General features: G+C 44.9%; 1 protein-coding gene across 3 annotated transcripts in view; it reads left to right on the top strand.

Annotated features, from left to right (window-relative positions):
• MTHFD1L (methylenetetrahydrofolate dehydrogenase (NADP+ dependent) 1 like) overlaps positions 1 to 18,435 on the top strand; it is a 248,969-nt gene that overhangs the window by 90,296 nt on the left and 140,238 nt on the right. For all 3 annotated transcript variants that reach the window (XM_034765426.1, XM_034765425.1, XM_034765427.1), the window contains exons 18-19: positions 2,815 to 2,955; positions 14,569 to 14,637. In XM_034765426.1, coding sequence (XP_034621317.1) covers positions 2,815 to 2,955; positions 14,569 to 14,637 — 210 coding nt within the window. The remainder of the gene's footprint in view (positions 1 to 2,814; positions 2,956 to 14,568; positions 14,638 to 18,435) is intronic.

The following is an 18,435-nucleotide window of genomic DNA, read 5'->3' as shown; positions in this document are numbered from 1 at the left end:
CTGGCCTCTTCGGTCATTCAAGTGATGGAGAACTCAAATGACTTTTTGCCCCCCCTTATATTATCCCCAGAGTTCATTGTCTTTGTTTCAAGAGCTAGGAAGGCTTCCTGTTGTTCTTCTCTTCCTATGGACTTCTCATCCTTCTGCTGATTCATATGTAAATAGAGCTTCCATTGTTTTTGGTCTCACAATCAGTTGATTCAATTGCTTATTCTTTGGGGTGTCCGGACCCTGACTGTGTCACAGAAAGTAACATTGACTGATAGTATAAAATAGTATGTGTTATTGTAATAGTTAGGGTTGTTACATCATTCCTCAAACATTTCCCGGAAGTGGGTTCTTTCCCCTTTTTTTTTAATTTATATAAGAAAAGCAAATACCCTAATATACAAAAGGGAAATAGGCATTTTAATTTTAATGATGGTCATGAAAACTCTGGAATTCATAATAAAAGCATAAACTCTGTTCTTAAAATCATCCTGATAAACTTAGATGGTGTTGCAGTTTATATGGTGTGTGAAAGAAATCTCTCTGTGATCTAAGATTCATTCACCATCTCTCAGTGCTGCAAGGATAAATTAGAGGAGTATCATCATCCTTAACTCTGGATTTTCTTATTTTCGTTAGTTCAAGGAAGGTGTGGCCATAACACTGTTTTAACATAGCTGGGAAGGTCTGACTATGTACCCCCAGCTGTTTTGTTGGACGCACAGCTTTTTTCTCTATTAATAAAGAGCTAGCCCAAATTCAAGTTTGAAAATATCTGTTTTATAAGTTTACTGTTTTCATTTTGGTTCCAAATCCTGTAAATCTTTACTCATGTACAAATAGTCTTTATTCACTTGTGTACGTATGCATGAAAGCTGAAGGGAAGAGTATGAATTTCAGGAGAGAAGAGTTTGGAGAAACACCAGGCAGTCATTCCTTGTGGCTAATGCAGATGCATAAAATATTAAGTTGCGGCTGGATATGTATATGGTTGCTTTAATAAAGAGCCAATATAGTTTAATAAATCTAGAGTCCTCTCATGTTAGTACCCAGCATGAGGTACATGAAATAGGGACCTGTCATGGGGCCTGCTCCTGAAGTCTTTGCAGAACTGGGGCCTTAAGTATTTACGAAGTGCCTGTGATGGGGAGGGGAGTGATGGGGGAAGGGTGGCACAAAGCAACGGCCCCTTCTCTGCTGCTGCCAGTAGTAATTGGGCCTTGTCCCCCTCTGGAGAGACAAAAGCTGGAAGAGTAGGCAGCCAATGAGTTCCTCACCTTCCTGCGGGGACGGGAGAGGAAGAGGAGAGGTCGAGCTTCAGCCCTGGGGTGGTGGGTGGCAGGCTTCAGGCTCCATTCCCCAGCCACATGGTGGTGGGCTCTGGCCCCGAGCTCACTCCTCATCACCCTTAGGGCTGGCTACAGGCACCAGCGTAGCAAGCAAGTGCCTGGGGCGGCCAATGAAGAGGGGGGCGGCTCATCCGGCAATTCGGCGTTGGGGCCTCCCTCTCGGAGTGAAGGATCTCCCGCTGAGTTGCCACCGTAGAATGAAGTGGTGCTAGAGCTGCCACTGAATTGCCACCAATTGCGATCGCGGCTTTTTGTTGTTTTTTTTTTGGCGCTGCCTGGGCTGCAAAAACGCTAGAGCTGGCCCTGATCACCCCAGGCCCTCGCTGCCTCCCCCAGTGCCCCATTGCCACTGGCTCCGTACCCACTTCCCCATCCAAGGCTTAATTTATCCCCAGGCTTGCCGGGGCTGAGTTAGTCTGCTATGAAAAGTAACATTCGTATGTTTCTTAATATCACTTTTCTTAGAAGCTAGCAAATCTTTAAAAAAGCAACCAAAAAGCAAAAGAAACAACAAGGAAAAAAGACCAGAAACACAAATAAGGTGCTTTGCACGTTCTTTCTGTTGAGGTCCAGTAAAAAATAGAGACAACTGTACATTATTTTTATTATTGTCTGAAAAAAAAATCCTGCATAAATAAATTACAATGATTTGGACATGCACATGTATTTGTTTTTCCTAAAGTTAATCAAATATCTTAGGAAAAACTCTGAGGCCACCAAAAAATTTGTTGTGAGAACTCCTGGTCTAAGTATCGTCAGTGAGATATTTCACTTGTCAGGGGCTTAGTTTGAATCCTTCTAAAGAAGTATTGCAGTTTATAGATCTATTTCTATAAGAGCAATAGGACTGGTGTTGCACAAAGTTAATCCAGGAGGAGAAAAAAGCACAAGTTTTGTATGCTAAATCCAAGAAAATACTATTTTAAAGGAACATTGTCAAGTAGTTTAACCCCCCAAATTTAGAATTTTGTAAACTAAAAATTACAAAATGTAATATGAATATATTTTCATGAAATACAGAGGATTTTTTAAATATACAAATTCCTGACCAGTATTATAAACCCAAATATAAAGGCACTTGTGCAAGTGCATGTGATGTGGAAAGTGAAACTAACCGGTATTGTTTCACTGACCACACAAGGGCCTGCTCTGTCAGTGGTTTAGCAGTTTGAACTCTCATTAAAGGAAATATCAATTGAGGGGTTCAGTCCAGCAGGGTGCTGAGTCCCCAAATGAGTGAAATGCCAAAATCAAAACAAAAAACCCTCCAAAATCTTATCATTTTAAACATCTAATTTCCATTTCACTGTTAGTTATTTCAGTTTAAATAATCTTAGGTGTTGTTAATAAGTGTTAAGAACTTTTTAAATTTCACTCTCAAGGTAATAATCATATTGTATTTCTTTTAATTTTGCTCTGAAAGTATCCTCTTGCCTGTGTCTGATGTGGTTTACTACTCTTGCTTTTATCTTTGTAGGCTCAGTTTGACATTGCCGTTGCAAGTGAAATCATGGCAATCTTAGCACTGACCACCAGCCTGGCAGATATGAAAGAGAGACTGGGGAAAATGGTGGTGGCTAATGACAAAAATGGACAGCCAGTGACAGCTGAGGATTTGGTATGTACAGTATAAAAGCCCTGTGACTAACTCCTGACTCTTTTGCTTTGCCTGCTGAATCAGCAAAATGGCAACTATACACTGTCTTTTAGTTTTGTTTTTAACAATGCATGTGGGGCTTTGATCCCAAATCTGGCCACAGTTGGAACAGGATGTAAAATTTACCTTTGTTCAAGCCTTCTGGTAACTTTTGCTTCTGAAACCACTTAAGTTACTTGGGTAGGTTTCCACATCTCTAAGGCAAGCTAATCAGGTGCTACAGAAAATCACGGAGCTCCTTTTCAGGTGGTAATGTTTGCTATTGTTCTTACATAGTATTCTCAAATATTACAGTGGGGCTGCCTGATGAATGCTTGCAGCAGTAATTTAAAAAAAAAAATGTGAATTTAGGTTAGTGATAATGCTTGTGAAGGGTTAACTTTACACATCAGTAAGATCTGTTTTTTAAGGACACACATTGGTTATTCTTATTCAAGTATCCATCCAGCAGTTCAGGTTATCTGCTAAATTGCCCCTTCCCACTTTCAGCTGTGAAAGAAGCATATACACATTTTTCTTGGCACCAAATTCTAACCTCATAAATAGCCAGAATGTGTCGTCAGCAGCCAGCATTCAACCTAATATCTCTTTATCTGTACAAATCCTCCCTCTTTTCTCTTCTTTGGCTTGTGGGATCCTGAGTGGATAATAGCAGTCAGCAGGTTTTTCATGAGCAGACAGTACATCCTGGCCTCAGGAGCAATGGAAGCTTCCTAAAAGTAGGGGGGCCACCAGCACCCGAACCGTGGCCCTTCCCCCCGAGGCCCTGCTCCCGCACCGCCCCTTCCCCAAGGCCCCGTTCCCTGCTTGCTCCTCTCCATCCCTTCCCCCCATTGCTCAGTTTAGCATTTAGCTGCTAAAACTCTTAAGTCTCTGCAGATCATGTTTAAAATGTGTTTTTTTTTTCAAAGCTTGTAACTTGGCCAGATGTGAACAGTTTTTCCACAGAGACAGCAAAAGGCACATCCCTGACACACAGGTCAATCCCCTTGCCAAATTTCAAGTGCCTGCCCCAAAGCCTTGGGATGTTAGAGTTTTTCCAAAGAGAAGGTCACCCACATTTTTTAACATGAGCAAAATGTCATATTTTTCAATAGCTTCATTTTCAAAAACGGCTGAACTGTTCTGGCTTAAATTTTAATAAATAAAATAAAATAAATTTCAGCCTGAGGCAGACATCCAGCATGGAAAATTTCTGCCTGAACAGATAAAGTTTTCCAAAAGCTATAAGCAACTGAAAGCAGGGTTTTTATAATGGGCAACCTTAATAATAGGCAACACTACCTACTAGCCACGCCTAGAATTTGTATAGATAAACCAAATTCCACGAATGTCTGTTGCCCAAAATTTATTTTTATACATTAAAATGATATTTTGACAAATAGTTTCTAGTTCATTATTTAATTTACGTTAATCTAAACCATTAATCCTCTGTCTTTCATTTGTTTCTGTATGTGAATGTTTAATACATTGTACAAAAATGCAATTGCTCTTAATTTCATCCTTCTATGTCACACATTTATGATAATACAATAATAAAACCTAAAATATACATTGGCAGATTGAAACCAGATGCAGAGAGGGTTGGGGAGCAGGAGGAGAAGTAGAGAGAAATTAAGTATTTTGTGAATTGAGGAGACGGCTTCCACAAGTGTAATGAATTAAATATCTAGCATGTGTAATGGAACATAAAGAATTATTTGCCAAAATGTGAGGTTAATTGTACAATATTCAGAAGGCTGAATTGCTTTTTGGCTGCTATACTGTAGTCGAAATTTGATGGACAGGTGCCATATCTCCATGTCAAATTAAATGGGTATGCCCTAGTTTAGTATTTCAGCAGCCATGAATAATATTAAATAAATATGTAGCTATTTGTTTAGTAAAAGAAGCTTCTCAGGTTATTATGCAAGGGTTTTTTTAACAATTATTAAAATCTATTAGTTTACAGTATCATTTTTATTTTATAAGTACTTTATAGCCCAAATATTTTTTCTGCAAACTTATGCTCCAGCCGTCAAACACATATGTGCTTAACTTTAAGCACAAACAGGTCTTGTTGAAGTCAGTGGGACTACTCAGATACAACTATTCACAGACAACTTTTTTGTATTTAATAAACAGTTTACCATACTAAAACTTCAGAGAAAAATATATCCCACAATTGGTTTTATTATGACTGGAACAAAGAAAAGTCAGTTACCCAATTTCCTACTAGGGAACCCTCTGTTGTTCTCCTCTGCCCTATGGTCAATGTTCTTGAAATGTCTTTAAAATATGTAAATCAGCTTTCTCGTTTTCTTGTGGGCATGCAGTCCAACCTCCTCTCTAAAGCGAGAACTTCTCAACTGAGGGTGCTTTGGATAAAGCTCTCATGCACTTTGTAGTAGGTATTGTCTCAGAGAAGCACAACTGCCTCAGTGTCTCACAAATGGAGATGTGGGGTAAATTTTTCAAAAGCACCTAATTCCTATTTTCAAAAGAGACATAGGCACTTGAAGACTTAAACTCCTAGGTGTCTAAGTCGTTCTTGAAAGTGGGACTTAAGATTCTAAGTCACTTAAGTGCTTTTGTAAAATTTTCCCCATGGCCTCTAATGTAGTTGGAACCTGATCCATGAATGACTTTGAAGATTAGGCCCAAGACTTCAAATTGGCTTTGGAAGTGGACTGGGAGCTAGTGGAGAAATAACAGTTCAGATCTGAGGTACTCATGGGGGTCTAATCCATGGAGAAGGTGGGCAGACACATTATGTACCAGCTAGAGGCTTTACATTATCATCACATTCAGCTTCAGACACAGAAATCGAGTCCAGAATTGACAAATACATGGATCACTGTGGCCAGGTTCTTGTCTGGGAGGAAGAGATGAAATTTCCCAACAAATTGGGAGGTGTAAACTGGTTTGTTTGTTTGTTTGTTTGTTTAATTCAGTAGTACTGTTAAGTCATCTAAACTCAGTCAAGAGTCAAACAAACTCTAGGCTTTGAACTACCTTGAAACATATTGCCAGTGGGAATGTGGAGAGGGGTGCTTCTTGGTTAGTTCTCCAAAGCATTTCAATATAAATATTTTGCCATTCGTGCTCCGAGGATATCAGTGTTTCTTTCTTTTGGCCTGGGGTAATGATTCAGGTTAAATCAATGTGGTTCTTCTTCGAGTGATTGTTCACGTCCATTACACATTAGGTGTGCGCGCGCCGCGTGCACGGACGTCGGAAACTTTTTCCCTTAGCGGCTCCCGTCGGGCCGGCGGGGCCCCCACCTTCCCGCCAGAGCAGCGCCCCGCTCCAGGGTATATATATCCCTGCCGACCCGACCCCTCCAGTTCCTTCTTACCGTCCGTGGCGGCGTTGGAACAACTCTGTCTCTCGTCAGAGAGTGTCCCTTAGCAATAGTCATTAGAGTTATCTAGTAGTTATCAGTTAGTTATAAGATAGTGTTACTCAGTAGTTAACGGCTCATTAGAGTACTTAAAGCTCCTGCTGGGGTTGTTTGTTCAGCCCCGGCACCGGCCCCGGGCGGTAGGGTATGCCACACGCCCAGGGTTTCAAGGCCTGTGCCACGTGCCACAGGCCTATGCCATTGAGCGACCCCCACGCTTCGTGTCTGCATTGCCTGGGGGAAGCTCACCAGAAAGAGCGCTGCAAAATCTGCAAGGCTTTTAAGCCCAGAACTAAAAAAGAGAGGGACTTTCGCCTTAAGCAGCTGCTCATGGAGACGGCGTTACAGCCCTCCACTTCGACGGCACCGTCTGCCTCAGTGCGGAGCGCACCGGCTTCGGTGCGGGAACCGGCACCGGCAGGTCACTCGAAGACCGCGGCACCGACCCAGCGGGGTAGGGCACGACGCCGATCGTCTTCGCCGGCGAAAGTGAAGGGCCAGCCTAAGGCCCGCGGTCGCTCACCGCATAAGAAGGCGGCACCGATAAAGACCTCGAGTGCCCCTAAGGCCGACACGGCCTCATCAAGGACCCCGGTAGTGGCTCCGGCGCCAAAGGGCCCGTCGAGCCCCGGGATGAGCGCGTCGAGCGACAATGAAGGGCTAGAGGAACTTGTGGAACAGCCCTCCACTCCGGACACGTTTGAGGCAGCTAAGGACCTCATCGCCTTGTCCGTTGAGGCCCCAGTACGCGCTGAAGGCGCCCCGCCTATGCTGCCGCGCAGAGGCAAGCCGGCGATGGTGCGCCCGTCACGGTCGCCGTCTCGGCACCGTTCCAGGGACCGGTCCCGGTCGAGCTCCGCCTCGGTGGACTCCCGGTTGCCCCCGGCGCAAGAAGCACCGCAGCAGTCGGGCTTCAACAAACGGTCGGCACCGACTCAGCAGCCGAGCACGAGTCGGCACCGCGAAGCATTGGCGGCTCGTTACCCAAGACCGACCAGCCGTAGCCGTTCCCGGTCCCGGGATCACCGGTACCGTTCCAGGTCGACGAGGCGCCATTCCAGGTCCTGGTCGCGAAGGCGCTACTCTCCAAGATCGGACCGGCACCATTCTACGGCTCCACCGTGGCCTTCCAGGTCACCGTCAGTGGTCTCGGGGACTGACTCAGACCGATACGGCGGGGTTGCCCGTAGGTCACAGGCTAGCAGGGACTACGGACAGTCTCAATGGGGCCAGCCGAGCCAATGGCCATTCTGGACACCCTGGGCCTACCACCAACAAGGGCCCCCATCGCGGGCCTCGAGATCCGGGCCATCCCGGTACCGGTCCCGCTCCCCGCGGCACCGTCCGCCATCGTATAGGGAGGCAACGGTCTCTAGACCACCGGAGCGGGAAAGAGGGGACTCGGCACCGAGTACGGTACCGTCCCAATCCCACGCGGCGGGTCATGCCGCAGAGGAGCAATTGGCTGAGGCCGCGTTGCAGGATACGGAGGATGGGCAGAAGGCCCCGACCTCTTCCTCCTCGCCAGATGAGGCAGTTGCGGGCACATTGGTGTCCGGCCCTCCCCCGATTGACCATCGGGCACATCAAGACCTGCTTCGCCGGGTAGCCCTCAATCTGGGTTTGCAGGCGGAAGAGACCGTGGAGCAGGACGACCCCATGGTCGATATCCTGAGCCCAGAGGGCCCCTCCAGAGTCGCTCTCCCGATTATACGGACAGTACAGTCCAACTATAAGACGGTGTGGCAAACACCGGCCTCCAGTGCGCCAACTGCAAAAGGCGTGGAGAGGAAATACTTCGCCCCATCTAGAGGGTTTGACTTCCTCTTTCTACATCCGTCCCCCTGTTCGCTGGTGGTCTCGGCGGTCAACGAAAAGGAGCGGCATGGCCAGCAAGCTCCTGCCCCCAAGGGCAAGGAAGCTAAGAGATTGGACTTATTCGGGAGGAAAGTCTATTCATCGGGAGGCCTTCAGCTGAGGATCGCCAATCAGCAGGCGATTCTAAACAGGCACAATTTTAACTCCTGGGCATCAGTCGCCAAGTTTAAGGACTCCCTCCCACCTGAAGCCCATCAGGAGTTCACGGCCCTGGTAGAGGAGGGAATGGCAGTGGCCAAGACCTCTTTACAGGCCGCTCTAGACTCAGCCGACGCTGCGGCTAGAACGATTGCGTCGGGAGTCGTGATGAGGCGTTCGGCGTGGTTGCAGGCTTCAGGTCTCCCGCCGGAGGTACAGACCACGCTGCAAGACCTCCCGTTTGAAGGTTCGGGCTTGTTTTCCGACCAGACGGACGCCAGGCTGCATAGCCTTAAGGACTCACGAGCGACCCTTAAGTCATTGGGTATGCACACGCCGGTGACACAGCGTAAACCCTTCAAACCCCAGCCGCCGCAAAGGCATTACCACCCTCGGCCCAGACACGAGCCTTACCGCCGTCGAGGCAGGGATAATAGGCGGAGACGAAACAATACGCCTAACCAGGGCCAGAATCATGGCCAGGGCAAGCCACAGCCGGGAAATAAACCAGGCTTTTGAAGCTACGCCCGAGGACAGCGTACCACTCCCTATACCGGATCCTCCTTTGGGTTTCAAGGACCGTCTGTCCCGTTTCTACCAGGCCTGGTTGCACATAACATCGGACCGCTGGGTCCTGCGCACAGTGAAGGCGGGTTATACCCTGCAGTTTTCCTCGCCCCCTCCCTGCCATCCCCCTTCCCCGTCCCTCTTCAGGGACCCTTCTCACGAGCAACTCCTCGTTCAGGAGGTACAGACCCTTCTCGCTGCAGGAGCAGTAGAAGAGGTCCCTCCGGACCTAAGGGGAAAAGGATTCTATTCCAGATACTTCCTGATTCCCAAGGCAAAAGGGGGCCTTTGTCCTATCTTGGACCTGCGCGATCTAAACAAGTTCCTGATCAAAGCGCGCTTTCGTATGGTCTCCCTTGGAACTATTATTCCATCCCTGGATCCGGGGGATTGGTATGCTGCCCTCGATATGAAAGATGCCTATTTTCACATCGCAATCAATCCGGCCCACAGGCGGTTTCTGCGCTTCATCGTCAGCCAGCGCCATTTCCAATTTACGGTCCTGCCCTTTGGCCTGGCGACAGCACCGCGGGTGTTTACGAAGTGCATGTCCGTGGTAGCAGCCTTCCTTCGGAAGAGGAGGATGCGTGTGTTCCCGTACCTGGATGATTGGCTACTCGCGGGCAGGTCGGAAGCCGAAGTCCGATCTCACGTAACGCTGGCCTTGCAGACGTTCGACAAGCTCGGCCTCCGGGTCAACGTGCCGAAATCCACGTTAGTCCCCACACAGAGGCTGGACTTCATAGGTGCTACCCTGGACTCGGTAACCGCGCGAGCGAGTTTACCAGAGGCACGGTTCATGTCAATTCACGGGGCCGTAAGCTCGGTCCAAAAAATTTCCCACGACAACGGCAAGGTGCTGCATGCAGCTTCTGGGGCATATGGCAGCTTGCACACACGTGGTCAGACATGCCCGGCTGAGGCTCCGGCCTTTACAGTTGTGGTTCGCCCACATGCATCGCCCCAACAGAGACCCATTGGATCAAGTAGTCACGATCCCGAACCAGGTACTCAGCTCGCTACGCTGGTGGCTCGATCGCCAGCAGGTATGCGAAGGGATCCCCTTTGCTGCCCCACAACCCACTCTGACGTTAGTGACAGATACATCAGACATGGGTTGGGGGGCGCACCTGGGGGAACTGCGGACCCAAGGGCTGTGGTCCAAAGAGGACAAGCTGCTTCACATCAATCTGAAGGAGTTAAGAGCGGTTCGCCTCGCCTGCCAGACCTTCCACGCCTCCCTAAAAGGTCACAGCGTGGCAGTCCTGACGGACAACACTACCGCCATGTTCTATATAAACAAGCAGGGCGGGTCCCGGTCTTCTCCCCTCTGTCACGAGGCACTCCTATTATGGAACTTCTGTATAGCCCATGCGATACACCTCATCGCGACGTATCTTCCGGGAATTCAAAACGGCTTAGCAGACCGCCTCAGCCGATCCTACCAAATGCACGAATGGACGCTGAGAGGAGACGTCCTGCATTCAATCTTCCGGAGGTGGGGTTTTCCCCGGGTGGATCTATTCGCCACCAGGGACAACAGCCAATGCCCTCAGTTCTGCTCGTTCCAGAACCTCAGCCCGGGATCATTAGCAGATGCTTTCATGATCCCATGGGGAGGGAGCCTAAAATATGCCTTCCCTCCATTTCCACTTATACACAAAGTTCTTCTCAAGACCCGCAGGGACAGGGCAACGATCATACTTATTGCCCCGGCCTGGCCTCGCCAGCATTGGTTCACGTCCCTGCTGGAACTGTCCATAGCCGATCCAATCACCCTTCCCCTCCATCGCGACCTAGTCACGCAAGACAAAGGTCGCCTACTCCACCCGAGCCTGTCCTCGCTTCATCTCACAGCATGGTATCTCTCTGGCTGAACGATGCAGAACACAGGTGCTCTCACCAGGTTCAGCAAATCCTCCTTAATAGTAGGAAGCCCTCTACAAGGGCAACATACCTGGCGAAGTGGAAAAGGTTCTCCCACTGGTGTGAGCCTCAATGCATACAACCTTTACAGGCCTCGGTCCCGTCCATCTTGGACTATTTACTGCACCTCAAGAATCAAGGGCTTGCGCCCGCCTCAATTAGAGTTCACTTAGCCGCTATTTCGGCTTTCCATCCGGGAGAGTTGGGAGTGTCAGTATTCTCCAACCCCACAGTGGCCCGATTCCTCAAGGGGCTGGAAAGGGTGTTTCCCTACTCACGCCCGCCGGTTCCGACGTGGTCTCTGAACCTAGTCCTAAATAAACTCATGAGTCCTCCCTTTGAGCCCCTGGCCACTTGCTCCCTCACGCACCTCTCGTGGAAGGTGGCGTTTCTCGTGGCCATCACGTCGGCCAGGAGGGTATCGGAATTGAGGGCCCTCTCGTCGGAACCACCCTATACAGTGTTCCATAAAGATAAGGTGCAACTTAGGCCGCACCCCAAATTCCTCCCAAAGGTGGTATCACAGTTTCACATGGGGCAAGACATTTGCCTACCGGTGTTTTTTCCAAAACCCCATACGGACCCTCACCACCGCAGCCTACATACCCTGGATGTCCGAAGGGCGTTGGCATTTTACCTGGAGCGGACCAGGTCGTTCCGCAGAACACCCCAGCTGTTCATTGCGATTGCGGAACGTATGAAAGGCTTGCCTATCTCGACACAGCGCTTGTCGGCATGGATTGTGCATTGTATACGCACTTGTTATGAACTCGCCAATGTTCCGGCCCCGGAGATCCGGGCCCATTCGACTAGAGCCCAAGCGTCCTCAAGGGCCTACTTGGCGCAGGTCCCGATCCAGGAGATCTGTAAAGCAGCCACCTGGTCGTCCATACATACGTTCACAGCCCACTACGCGATCCATCATCAGACCAGAGAGGACGCGATGGTCGGCCGGGCTGTGTTACAGTCAGTTGTACCTTGACTCCTACCCACCTCCAATGGTAAGCTTGGGAATCATGTGTAATGTGTAATGGACGTGAACAATCACTCGAAGAAGAAAAGACGGTTACTTACCTTCTGTAACTGTTGTTCTTCGAGATGTGTTGTTCACGTCCATTACACTTCCCACCCTCCTTCCCCTCTGTCGGAGTCTCCGGCAAGAAGGAACCGGAGGGGTCGGGTCGGCAGGGATATATATACCCTGGAGCGGGGCGCCGCTCTGGCGGGAAGGTGGGGGCCCCGCCAGCCCGACGGGAGCCGCTAAGGGAAAAAGTTTCCGACGTCCGTGCACGCGGCGCGCGCACACCTAATGTGTAATGGACGTGAACAACACATCTCGAAGAACAACAGTTACAGAAGGTAAGTAACCGTCTTTTCCATTACCTATGAAAGTGGCAAACAATGTGTGATGGCATAAAGAATTGCATCATAGGAACAAAATTTTGCCTTTGTGTTAAAGTCCTTGCCTTCATTTTTTGGCAGTGTTTTTACTATTGGAATGTACTGCCTAGCATGTATATATTGCACTGCTTTTCACTAGGTGGAATCTGAAATGCTCAGCTGTGTGTTGTAGTCCCTATGCTGCTAACAACTAATGTTAGTTCAAATGTAGGGGACTGTGCTTTTGGAATGGGAGAATCCGAATTCTGCCCCCACCTGCCACTGTAGTGCTCTGAGTGGCCATAGTGTGCAGCGTAGGCAAAACAACAAGCTTTTATGTTCATTACCTTAAAATGAAAACACTATTTTAAAGTCATTACTTTAAAATGTCTGCTTGTTAAACTAGGAAGACCAGTATTCGACATGTTCTGTATTTGATTTCTAATTGCACAATTCAGTAAACCTGAGATTTAATGGAGAAATTGCTAAAAATGAGAAATGTTTAGTTTAATTTTAAATTGTTAGGTATTGGGGTGGGGAATTCAGCTTCAAGTTTTGTTTCGTAAATGCTTCAGGTTTTGGAAATGAGTCAAGTGGCTTCCTTATATAGCAAGTAAAGTCATGTTGAACAGATGAAAAATTTAATCTCCTTTAAAAAAATCTACACTTTATAAAGATTTTTTTTTTTTTTAAATGACCAGGATATAGGGAATCAAAAGCAACAACATCATCCGTCATTTTTACTGAGTAGCTTGGGGGCAATAAAGAGGAAAAACTTTCAGAATATAGCATATGGTACACTAGTTGATGGAGTACTTAACTCGATGCTGACTTTTCAATGGCATTTCATCTCTCTTTTTTTCTCTTTGTCTAAAATAAATGACCTGTTCTTAGCTACAATATGTTATTTTGGTGTGTTTGTGGCTGTACGGAAAGGAACAGTGAGACGTGGTGGCAATCTGATTTTTTTTTTTTTTAATATGTCTCTGTGCTTATCATTAGATTGTTAGTCAGAGATGGAATAGCACCTTCTCTCTTTATGCGAGAAATGATAGACCAATATCTGTTTTGGTAAAAATTGGAATTTTGTGGTTCTTTGTTTCTGATCCCCAAAATGTAAACAAAACTTTTTTTTTTTTAAGAAACTAATGTGCAGTTGAAAATCTATTCAGTATTAATCTATAGACAAGGGACAAATATATTATCTCATTAACATTGTCTCATCCCATTTCACTGTAGTTCATTTTGTGATAACTGTGGATATTTAGACTCTTGTAACAGAGAGACTTACAACATGGCAATATTTAACAAAGAAATCCTAACATGTGGCCTCAGTTTCCTTAATTCATATTTACCAGAGGCTAAGTATCATACATTATTCCTTTCTCTTCTGGAGACCTTGGTTCAAATCTGATGTGTTGCAAGTGATGCAAATTAGTAGTAATAGTAATTATTACAAAATCGCCTCATAATATATTATTTTCAAGGTTTACATTGCTGGACCTGTTGGTTCAAATGTAGATTCATTGGCAGAACTGTTCGAGGAGTTCTGTACAGTTAGTTTGTAGGGATTAAAAATGAGAGGCAATCTCATGGTATCTGTTTACATCCTTTTCTCAACCATATGATTATATAGGTCTTGCAGAGACTGCCAGTTCATTTCTCCACCTTTGTACCTAGAAACCCATGCTACTGATGTCCATTCTCTCATGAGCGAAGTACATCTTTCATTTCTTTGTGTAGTATTGGCAAGCTTGTTGCCCTTTGCTCTCTTAGTGTTCTTGATAAGCCCACACTTTGGTTCTCTTTCCTCTCCTGTGAGTGACCTTGGGCTAATTGCTGTTTCTCTCTCTGTCTTAGTTAGGGTGACCAGAGAGCAAGTGTGAAAAATCGGGATGGGGTGTGGCGGGTAATAGGCACCTATGTAAGAAAAAGCCCCAAATATCGGGTCCCTATAAAATCAGGACATCCGGTCACCCTAGTTTCAGTTCTCTCTCTGTGAAATGGAAAAAATATTGCTCTGCCATATCTTTCACAGATGTTATGAGGGTAAATCCATTGATGTTTGTGAGGCTTCTGATACTATGGTAATAAAGGCCATGAAGTAACTAAATCTAAATAGATTTCTCTTATAATGGTGATGGCATAGTATTACAATGTGTATAGTGAAAAACATTTCCCTTTTTTTGTTAATGAATTTTCTCTTTAGAGCTAAAGTTTCATATTTCAAACTCATTAAACTTAAACTGTTTGAATGGGTGTAAAATAGGGATACTTATAATGTGCACTCTCTTGTTTTTTAGGGAGTAACAGGTGCTTTGGCAGTTTTGATGAAGGATGCAATTAAGCCAACACTAATGCAGACTTTAGAGGTGAGTTCAACTTGTGAACTTTTTAGACATCTCGTTAGTCCTTGTTTTAAGACTCCATATTACTCCTGCCATTCTTCCTGCATTTAACTTTTTAGGACTCAAGGCAAATGTATATGCTGTGTTAGTTCCTCTCTTGTATTTGCTTTCTATGAACCTTTTGGTCTCCCTTGTGGCTTTGACATGAGTTCCAAGCAAGGAGCAGTGAATTGTCCCAATCACAGTCTGCCTTCCATTTCCATCTTAATGCGTGACCAGGCTTGTGCCTGCAGTCTGACCCTTTATTGATGTAATGCTTGTAGAGAAGAAATTGAGCTTTGTTGCTTTTGGAAAGAGAATTTAAAATTTTCTTCAGGTCAGTATTTTTACCAGAAATCGGACAAGGATTATGCTTCTCCAGCCAGAAACAATACAGGGTGACTTCTGACCAATCACAACACGCCAACAAGTGAACAATATTCATAAAAAAAGTTTTGAATAGTTAATATATTTGGGGAAATTGGAATAGCCACAAAAATCTTTGAAATAAATTATTATTTGTGGATTATTCATTTGGCTCTATTACAGACATTTATGTTGAGAAAAATAAATAATGGAGTGTTAGAAACTTAGTTTGTGTCATCCTAGAAAATTTTGTGCCAAATGCAAGTAGTTCTCCAGCTTTTTGTAAATAGATTTTTATTGTTGAAAAACTCAACTGTAAAAATATTTAGACAGTGCCGTGATACACATAACTCCCTGTCCGCTCAACATATTGAAATCAACTCCCCAGTTTATAAGAATTTCAGCCCATGAGAATTCAAAACATCGTCAATTTTTTTGTTTTGAGTTTTTTTAATGGATTATTGCTTACAGAAGGAATTTGATACAACATGTTTTTCATTTCATCCAAGAAATGTTGTTATATTAAAATAGGTTGTCATGCTGTGTATTTCATGTTAGTTTGCCTTTTGTGAGCTGAATAGGCTTCTCTTGCAAAGGTTTTTCTTTCATGCAGCTGTATAAAGAATGTATGTGTGTTTTGGTGACGTTCAATAACAGAAACCAGAGATCATCCAGAACCAAGAAAAATGCTTCCATGAATTTGGGTACTAAATTGGTATCCAGACTACCTTTGAGGTACACAAGTCATGAAGTAGCTTTGATGCTGCGGTCTAGTTTGTATCACTCTATTAGCACTGTGTGTATCTGTTCCGAAATGGTATCATGTAAAGAGCTGTTGTTTTGCTGTGTTATTTTAAAAGAAAATGATAAATGTCCGAATAGTTTTATTTGATTCATGGGCATTTAGTCATGAGAGCCACACTTTTATTTTTCAGTTATTTTTCATTATGTATTTCTTTATTCGCCCTTCTAAACAGTACTGATTTCTGCCTTTTATGTGGCACTAGTCTGTTCTGGTCCATTCCATGCTATGACTGAAACACCCTGTGACGGTTTTCGGGGTACTCAGGAGTCACCTTGCCACCCCATGCCCTCCAGCAAGAGGGAAACTTGTTTGTGCTTAACTGCATGTCGGCTCCTTGACACCACCAGTCACTCTCATTTGGGCGATGCCAGCCCTGACTTTGCCTTGCAGGTTAACAAATAGTGCATTTGAGTCCCTTTGAAGCATTCCTCTGTAATATCCAGGCTCCAGCCTCTTCTCCAGTGTACACTCACAGAAATATCAGGTCTGCTGTCCTCAAGGAACAATATACATATCAGATTGAATGATTCAGTTCAGGATCAGCAACTTGCTTATTACCACACCATTGAGATATGCTTATAGTGAAATCAAGGATAAGTTTTTACCAAAGATTCTCCCACTCTGTCTCACCCTTGTTGACTTCATATCTTGTTGTTGATTTTGCATGTAAATGTGTCTCCATTGTGTTAGCTTGCAGTGCTTAATTTACATCCCAACAGAAAGACGGGTGAATAAGCATTTTTGTCTGACAGGAAACCTGTTTCTCCACCTCTGCTGTGATACAGACTCTGAGAACATATTTTCAGTATACATACATAACTCCTTACAAAGTATCTGTATGTACTTTTCACCAACAATATTAATAACCAGTATGACCCTGGCTTTCATTTAAGACCTCCTGTGACATCCTTTGGTAAACTAGAATGTACATACCAAAATCAGGGGTATTCTTATAACCTCCTTGCCATCCTGCATTGAGGGATTCTTATGTTACTATCCCATCAATAACCATGATCAAAGACCATTGTGAATAGTGAGTTCTAGCATCATTTCCCTGTCCCCGGTGCCTAGGGATTCCCCTCCTATCCCCACCCCAAAATCCATGTTGAAATACAATCACCACCAACAAAATCTGTATTAAAGGCAGCATTAGTCTTGCAGTCGGATCCTCACCCGCAGACCCTTGTACCCCTTTGAGTCCCTATTGATTTCAGTGCTAATTTATGAGCCACCTACCCAAACACAGACCACCTTCTAATTCACCCTTTCTAAGGAAAAAAGATGTTTTTAAAATCAAATTACCTTGAATTAACTAATTCAAGATAAAATCCTGGTTAAGACCATGCGGATTGTAATGTTCACATGAGTTAGTAGATCAAGTTAGACTAGCCTTCCCCGTATTAATGTGTGTGTTTTAGGGCTGTCGAGCAATTAAAAAAATTAATTGCGATTAATCACACTGTTAAATAATAAAATCCCATTTCTTTAAATATTTTTGGATGGTTTCTACATTTTCAAATATATTGATTTCAATTACAACACAGAATACAAAATGTACGGTACTCACTTTATATTTATTTTTGAATACAAGTATTTGCACTGTAAAAAAACAGAAGTAGTATTTTTTCAATTCACCTAATACAAGTACTGTAGTGCAAACTCTTTATTGTGAAAGTTTAACTTACAAATGTAGAATTATGTACAAAAAAAACTGCATTCAAAAATAAAACAATGTAAAATTTTAGAATTTACAAGTTCACTCAGTCCTACTTCTTGTTAAGCCAATCGCTCAGACAAACAAGTTTGTTTACATTTGCAAGAGAGAATGCTGCTTGGTTCTTGTTTACACTGTCACCTGACAGTGAGCACAGGCGTTCTCATGGCACTATTGTAGCCGGAATTGTAAGATATTTACGTGCAAGATGCACTAAAGAGTCATATGTCCCTTCATGTTTCAACTACCATTCCAGAAGACATGCATCCATGCTGATGATGGGTTCTGCTCGATAAGATTCCAAAGCAGTGCGGACCGACACATGTTCATTTTCATTATCTGAGTCAGATGCTACCAGCAGAAGGTTGATTTTCTTTTTTGGTGGTTCAGGTTCTGTAATTTCCACATTGGAGTGTTGCTCTTTTAAGACTTCTGAAAGCATGCTCCACACCTCATCCCTCTCAGATTTTGGAAGGCACTTGGGAGTCTTAAACCTTGGGTCGAGTGCTGTATCTATCTTTTGAAATCTCACGTTGGTGCCTTCTTTGCGTTTTGCCATATCTGCAGTGAAAGTGTTCTTAAAACAAACAACATATACTGGGTCATCATCCGAGACTGCTATAACATGAAATATATGGCAGAATGCGGGTAAAACAGCAATACTGGCTACCGAAGTGCCATGCAAATGCCTTTTCTCACTTTCTGTAAATAATTGTAAATAAGAAGAGGGCAGCAGTATCTCCTGTAAATGTAAACAAACTTGGGGGACTGTTGGAAGAGCACACGATAGACATTCTCCCTGCTGTCAGTTCCTGTGCCCCAGCCCTTCAGCAGCCTGCAGCATCCGGTAGCAGCAATTATAGAGAAAATCTTGCTCAGCCCCTGTGGTCCTAGGCTG

This window comes from Trachemys scripta, chromosome 3, assembly GCF_013100865.1.
Source record: "Trachemys scripta elegans isolate TJP31775 chromosome 3, CAS_Tse_1.0, whole genome shotgun sequence".
Taxonomy (NCBI): Eukaryota; Metazoa; Chordata; order Testudines; family Emydidae; genus Trachemys; species Trachemys scripta.
This window is presented reverse-complemented; position numbering and strand designations above follow the sequence as displayed.